This window comes from Notolepis coatsorum (genome assembly GCF_963971535.1).
Source record: "Notolepis coatsorum genome assembly, chromosome: 5".
Lineage (NCBI taxonomy): Eukaryota > Metazoa > Chordata > Actinopteri > Aulopiformes > Paralepididae > Notolepis > Notolepis coatsorum.
The window spans coordinates 120,747,958-120,755,457 of NC_140169.1; the positions used below are offsets into that span (position 1 = coordinate 120,747,958).

Below are 7,500 nucleotides of genomic sequence, written 5' to 3' on the forward strand. Positions count from 1 at the left end.
AGTCGAGGTCCAGCCAGGGGAGAATCTGGCGTCGGTCTCTACTGCGCATGGGCATTGGGCAGAACGGGTCCGTATCCGGCTCGCGCAAATTACATGGCACCATTGTCGGCGAGTTTCGGCGAGTTTCCAAAAATGAAAACACCCTTTCAGCGTTGCCACTAGAAAAACGCGTTTTCCTGCCAAAACTGTGTTTCTTTTTAACTTGGACATGCAAACGTAATCATTCGAAAATAGAACGTTGCTGTTTTACACCAGTGTAACCATGGCCTCAGTGCATGTGTGTGTGTGTTCCTGTGGGTCGCCCATCTGGCATGTGTGTGTTAATCTGCATGACAAATAAAGACTTCTTCTTCTCTTCTTCTATTTTGCTTCAACTTGGAGGTTTACACTATTGATCTTTATTAGAATTTGTTCAAACTGACTCAAAAACACCAACAAGCTGGAACCATTGGTATAATACCAAAACATTGACCAAGATGGCAATATCTCTTCTTTTTACCTTTTTCTCCCATCCCCCCAATTTAGTCGTTAAGCCACCTGAATCTACCTGGTGGCCCCATCGACAAGATTTCTGACTGAGGGACAACTAGGAACGGGGACATGATGTTGACACAAGGTCTACTCTGTGACTATGCAACATTATAATGAGTTCTTCTCAGTCTACCTTTTCTTCTCCTATATTATTTTCATTCATGAATGTAGAATGGTGTATAGGTCAATGTGTTCTGTAGCGCATAACACTGCCATTCTTGTTGCTATTGGTACCCTTCCAAATGCACCTGGAACATTTATCTGAATATACCACGGTTTGTATTGTCTGAGACGTGTAGAGGGTTTAATTGTAAGAATGCATTGTGTACCGGTATGTATGGTATGTGCGTGTTTATGTGTGCGTGTTGTTTATGTGTGTGTGTTGTTTATGTGTGTGTGTTGTTTATGTGTGCGTGTTTATGTGTGCGTGTTGTTTATGTGTGCGTGTTTATGTGTGTGTGTTGTTTATGTGTGTGTGTTGTTTATGTGTGCGTGTTGTTTATGTGTGTGTGTTGTTTATGTGTGTGTGTTGTTTATGTGTGTGTGTTGTTTATGTGTGTGTGTTGTTTATGTGTGCGTGTTGTTTATGTGTGTGTGTTGTTTATGTGTGCGTGTTGTTTATGTGTGTGTGTTGTTTATGTGTGTGTGTTGTTTACCAACCTGCTGAATGATTCCGTTCTCGATGTAGACGTCCGCCTCGTGGGTGAAGTCATCGTTGACCACCTTCCCCCCTTTGATCAAGATACGCATGGACCCCGTGTTAGAAGCCATAGTCTGGAGAGAGAGAGAGAGAGAGAGAGAGAGAGAGAGAGAGAGAGAGAGAGAGAGAGAGAGAGAGAGAGAGAGAGATATTAGCCAAAAACTATTGAAAGTTTCAGTGATAGCCAGTGTGTCCCTGCACCCTGCATCTAGTCATTTTACTGCAGGATTTACAAAACAATTCCTCTCAGTGTGTGTGTGTGTGTGTATGTGTGTGTGTGTGTGTGTGTGTGTGTGTGTGTGCGTGTGTGTGGTGTGCGTGTGCGTGTGTGTGTGTGTGTGTGTGTGTGTGTGTGTGTGAACAACACCCCCACAGCAGTAGTGAAGCAGCAGGCCAGCAAGCAGGAAAGCATGTAAAACGTTGTACGTCTGAGAATATCAATGGTGATACTAAGTAGGGCTGTCTTAAATACTTCGAAGCTTCGAAGCTTCGTTCGATGGCACAAGCTTCGAACATAAAAAAAAAATCGAAGTTTAAAAAAAAAAAAAAAATCTTTTTACTTCGGTGTGTGTGTGTGTGCAGGGAGCGAAATAAACTTTTTGACTCACCGGCCAGTGGCGGGTAGATGGGAAGAATCTACCCGCCAAGCATATTTCTTACCTGCCAAATTTTTTTTGATTAAAAAAAAATATATATATATTTTATATAAAAAAAGATTTTTTAAATAAAATATATAATATAATCATACTTGTAGTTGTATTATCTGCGAGACATCGCCACCACGCAATAATTCAAAATGCTCGCTATCTGCAAACAGCTCCACTGTCTGTGTGTATACTTGAGTAGCCTCCAGCTCCAGCAAGGATTCTCCGGCCCTGCAGCTAGACCCTATATTCAGCTAGACCCTACATTCAGCATGCAAGGATTCTCCGGCGATGCAGCTGGACCCTATTGGTATAACGTTACGGTTCTTTTGTCAAATCACATTCAACATGCCCTCAGCTAGAATACGCATTCAATCAATGTTATAAGACATTGATATCAGGAGCTATCTGTAGCTACTGCTAGCCCGGTAGATAACGTTAAGACAATTTAGTTTACTGGGACAGATAGATCTAATGTGAGCTAGCTAACGTGAGCTAGCTAACGAGGGAACGGAGGTATTATGCACTCGAGTCGACTATTGCTGGAGCATTTGTTGATATCAGCAGCTATCAGTAGCTAGCCAGCTAGATACCGTTAGACAATGCCTCGTCATGTATTAAACTAAAAGTGAATAGTTGACTGGGTCATTGTTTAAACAGTAACGGTAGCTCATGGAGGTCCGATCTAGACTAGAGCAGACTGCCCGCATATCGCAATGGTGGCGTTTCAGGAAGTAAACAAGCCAAATGAGAGCTTCCGATTGGTCATTTGCTTTCTTTCTCATGAAACCAGTCACGTCACTCTACTGTGATTGGACCGTTGACTTGAGTGCAATGTGGGACTTGTAGTTTTTTAACGATCTCGCGGCAGAGAAAAAAAAAGACGAGAGAGGCTATAATCTGTACTCGCACAATCAAAATAAGAGTATCGTTATGAACTACACGTCTACACGCCATACGGCGGGCAGCCCTCTAAGTGTCAAGCGCCAAAGGTAAAAACTGAGCGCCCCTGGCGGGCGGCGGGCTTTAGTTTCGGTCCCTGTGTGTGTGTGTGTGTGCATGGGGCCATTGGGTGGGGCCGGGGGACAAATACACTGGAGGAAAGTAACCCAGCTCAGCACTGCCCAAATTATATCATCACTATTGCCTGTTTGAAGGATATCATCCTCAAACACATATACACCACCTACACGCCTATTCTCAGTCCTTGCCCCACAATGGTGGAATGAACTACCCACCCCAGTTAGGACAGCCGAATCCCATCCAATCTTTCGCCGTCGACTAAAGACGCACTTCTTCAACCATTATCTGAAATAAAATTAAAAGAAATTAAATTAAAAAAATCTAACCCTAACTAACCTTACTGTCATGCACTTGTCCTAATAAACGAACCTACACTGTAACACGCAACACTTTGATGAATATTGTTACTCAGCTGATAGAGTTGTATCCTTCCTGATGACCTGTCGTACAGAACTTGTAAGTCGCTTTGGATAAAAGCGTCAGCTAAATGACTAAATGTAAATGTGAATGTAAATGCCTTGTAGAATTCCACACATAAGAAAGAAAGATACTGGGATGAATAAACAAAATAGGAAATAAAATGTAGAAATGCATGCAATACATAAATAAATATGAATCTCCATATATGAAATAGAACATTTAGATAAGGTGCTACTGAGATGTTTTGGTGAGTTCTTTGTTTTTTTGTGGAAGTAGCCCTTCTTAAAAATGCATGAACATTCACTGATAATTGGTCTGTAGTGGAGTCTACAAGGTCTACATTGCCGGACCATGTAGAATCCGGACCTTGTAGACTGACATAATTCTGTGCATAGTTTAGTCTACACAGGCCATATTTCAAATAATCAAAATCTTACTTCATTCATCTTAAACATTCTTGATTTGGGGGATTGGTAGTTCCCATGAAATCTGAAGTTGTTCAAACGACAACAGCGATCCACCTTGAATTAAATCACACAGCCGTGTTGGCTGCGTCACAGTCACGAAAGGGGCTACTTAATTCATTAATCCAATCCACTTTATTTATAGAGCACATTTAAAAACAACAAAGTTTACCAAAGTGCTGTACAAGTCCCACAACATAAGATAAAAAAAGAAAAGAAAAATAATTATATATATATATATTTTTTATTAATTAATTTTTTTTAATTCGAAGCTTTGAATTAAAATCGAAGCTCGGTCCCGAAGCTTCGATTGCCAAAAAAAATTCGAAGGTCAGCCCTAATACTAAGTATCCTGACTTTTACATGACCTCATATAGGCCTTCTTTACAGAGGTGTGAATAGAAGCTATCAACATTTCCACTTGTGTCTTCCCACTAGACGAGAGAACTAGCAGGGAGGACGGGTCTTACGCCTGAGACGAGGGCGAACCTTGGAGGTGTAAGATTCTGATCAAACTGGCCAGTATCACGTCTTCGTCTGTTTGGCTCTCCATCCAATTCCTCTGCGTTGTGTACTTTTAATGGTCCTGACGTCTCCGATACTGGTAGATAAGATCCTTATCTCCCCCCCGTTAGTGCAATCCGTAAACCATAATACTTCCCCACCTCCGTAAGAATTCGACACTTCGACAACGTGAAATACCTTACAAGGAAAAGCATGGTTTTATTTCTCTAAACAGAAACCTCAGCTCAGATGTTAACAGATTGTATTGTCCTTGAAGAGTATATTTCTAATGATCTTTCGGTGTGTTCATATTATCGTCCTTTTGCTGTTCAGTCCAATAGTGTTCAGGCCTGTTCGTTAGCCTAAAACCATCCTCGTGGTAGCCGAAGCTACTGGTGATGTGCCATTCTCCCCCCCCCCCCCCCCCTCTCTCTCGTCGAGAGGAGAGAGTCTCTTCTGGTTTCTTCCCTCTTAGTCTCAGTCAGATTTTAGTCTGCTCAACACCCGGAAACACCGTTCGACTTATAGATGTTCGTCGTCGCAACGACGGCCCCGCATTCTGGTTGTCATGTGACGTGTTGTCATGACAACTGCGTTTAACCTTTCACACATTAAAATGCAGTTTCATTCACTGTTGCATTAAGATGAACCTCTCTCCCTCCTGCTCGTCGAGACAGTACACTCTAATCTCAGATGTTCTAATGAGGAATGTCAACAAACATTCTCTCGCTGGCAGTGTGGCTCACAACAATCACCCTGCTACTGAACCACCGTCTCCTGCTTCCACCGTCCGCATGCACTTCGACCTCTCTGACCCGGCACCGTTTTAGCTGTGGTCACTCCCCCCAATCTATACATCACATACATTGAAAAACCACCATTTTCTCTCAGAGGGGAACACCACCGATGAAGAATTTAAATAATATTATAGGTTATTTCCATCGCCTAGGGAAGTTCAATCAATATTTGTGATTATGAGCTACTCTCTCATAAAGCCAGAAACCAATGTAAGACTCAAAACGTGTGATGTCATCAAGTATAACGTTCTCCAGAGACGAGGACCGGTTCTGTGGAGCAGCTCCAGACTTTATACTTGATGACGTCACATGGTTGAGTTTTCACACTCACACCTTTTGGATGAGTGAGGGAGTATTTCTGGGCCGTCTTAAACCATGGGAATAATAATGTGTATGACTTCTTAACCCGTTCACTACCACACTACCAAAGGGTTAACCCTTTCACTGCCACACAACAAAGGGTTAACCCTTTCACAACCACACTACAGAAGGTTAACCCTTCCACTAGGGTAGTGAAAGGTTAACCTTCTGTAGTGTGGTAGTGAAAGGGTTAAATTGGGTGTCATTGCCCTGTAACATGCCAATAACACATAGAGCGGCTGATAAGCTGCTTATTGCACGCTTGCAGTTTGACACACATTCTCTCTTTGTCTCTGGGGGCAGACAACTTTCTCCAAGCTCTTAGAGGCACCGGCCTCTGAAATATTAAAAGCAGATCTATAATTCACAAAGCACATCATCGCTATGGCTGTGACGGCCACACGGGGTAACGGGAGAGGGCTGGCGAGAGAGCAGAAATCCGAAAAGGCGAATGGCTGCATCCCAATAGAGAGAGTGAGAGAGAGAGAGACACACTGATGGATGGAAAGACAGACAGCCATGGACCAACCCGGGCCAAACAAACACATGCCTTTTTTACCAACATGACAGTGTGTGTGAACATTCTGCATGGATGGCTGTATGCAATGTGTTTGATGGTCGAACACAATAGCGTGACAGGCACACAGTTTCAACTCAAAAAGAAGAAGGGGGACAGAGGGAGAGGCGGGGGGGAACCAGACAGAAAGGGTAAAGGAGAGAGACAATGTTTAAAAACAAGAGGGAGAAAGGAGGATGCAGAGTCAGGATGGTCTCGAGTGCAAGGAAGAGAGGAGGGGATAGATGCAGAGAGAGATAAAGATAGAGAGAGAGATAAAAGACATGAATTGATACAGAAGAGAGTGAGAGAGAGGGTGAGAGAGAGAGAGGGGTGCAGCTTAGAAAGCATTTGCCCTGAGGCCGAGTAGCTGGAATAAAGGACTGGTTTCCCAGGAGACAAGCATTGGGAAGAACAGAGGCTGAGAGACTTTTCAGCCCAAAAAAAGAAAAAAGCAGAAGAAAGCATGTGTGTTTGCGGACTTTGCGCACATGCACACACATACATACACACACGCATATGGACAGTGACACACACACATAACGCACACAGTTACACGTCACAGTATGGCGGAGCATTACTTTTTTACACTGAAAAAATACCCCCCCCCCCCCCCCAAAAAATAAGAACATGCCCAAAAACCAGGCTTTCCCAGGATCCTCATTTTAACTCGGAAAACCAATCTAGTGTCTCACAGCTGAAGGAGGCTCGCCTGCCCTGTGTGACTATGGAGCCTTAGTTTGAAGAAACAACCACTAAACTGACATTTCAACCAACCCTACCCCATCCCTCTGTCAACAACAGCTCCGGAACAATCACAGAAACAGACTGACAAGGAGCTGCAGTGCTTGGACATCAGACCCACAATGTCAGCTTTGAGGTCCAGTATCCTGGTAGAATGCTGGCTAGGAAAGCAACTGCCTCTAATCTACAATATGAACGAACACCATCTTGGCACCAAAAAAAACAACCTATATTCTACTTAATGGGTGATCATTGTCGATGGTTATGGCTATGGTACAAGCAGAAAGGATTGCCTGATCTATCCTCCAACCACGGCCCACCTTCACTGCTAGATTTAGCTGGCTAGCCTTGGAAGAGCGGAGATGAGACGGATCGACGAATGAGATTGATTGGGACGCTAGAGGAATAGAGGGGGGGACATCTGAGGGTGTGTTATTATGACGTAATTTTTTTTTTTTTTTTTATTATTGCAAAACAAAAATTATCAAAAGTCAGTACTCAACACATAATGCATAATGAAACTAACAGTCAAGGTGGTTAAAATTACATGCAAGTACAGAAACAAGACAAAAAAAAAGTATATAATAATATTTTAACCGTATACAGTGTATATCCAGCGAAATTAACAATTATACAAATGCTTATATAGGACATACCCCTAATACCTATTTTCTAAAACCCTACACACATATGCTCCAGCTCGAACCCCCCCCTCCCGGACCCCTCCTTGGATAGTACCTCCATTATCCCTCACTCC

At 43.0% G+C, this 7,500-nt stretch overlaps 1 protein-coding gene across 1 annotated transcript in view; it reads right to left on the reverse strand.

The window, feature by feature from the left end:
- Positions 1-1,302, reverse strand: part of LOC311229324 (dihydropyrimidinase-related protein 5-like) — a gene marked incomplete at both ends in the record, with an annotated part of 60,675 nt that extends 59,373 nt beyond the window's left edge. The window contains one exon of the mRNA XM_084315401.1: positions 1,192-1,302. Coding sequence (XP_084171527.1) covers positions 1,192-1,302 — 111 coding nt within the window. The remainder of the gene's footprint in view (positions 1-1,191) is intronic.
- Between the last annotated feature and the right edge of the window lie 6,198 nt (positions 1,303-7,500).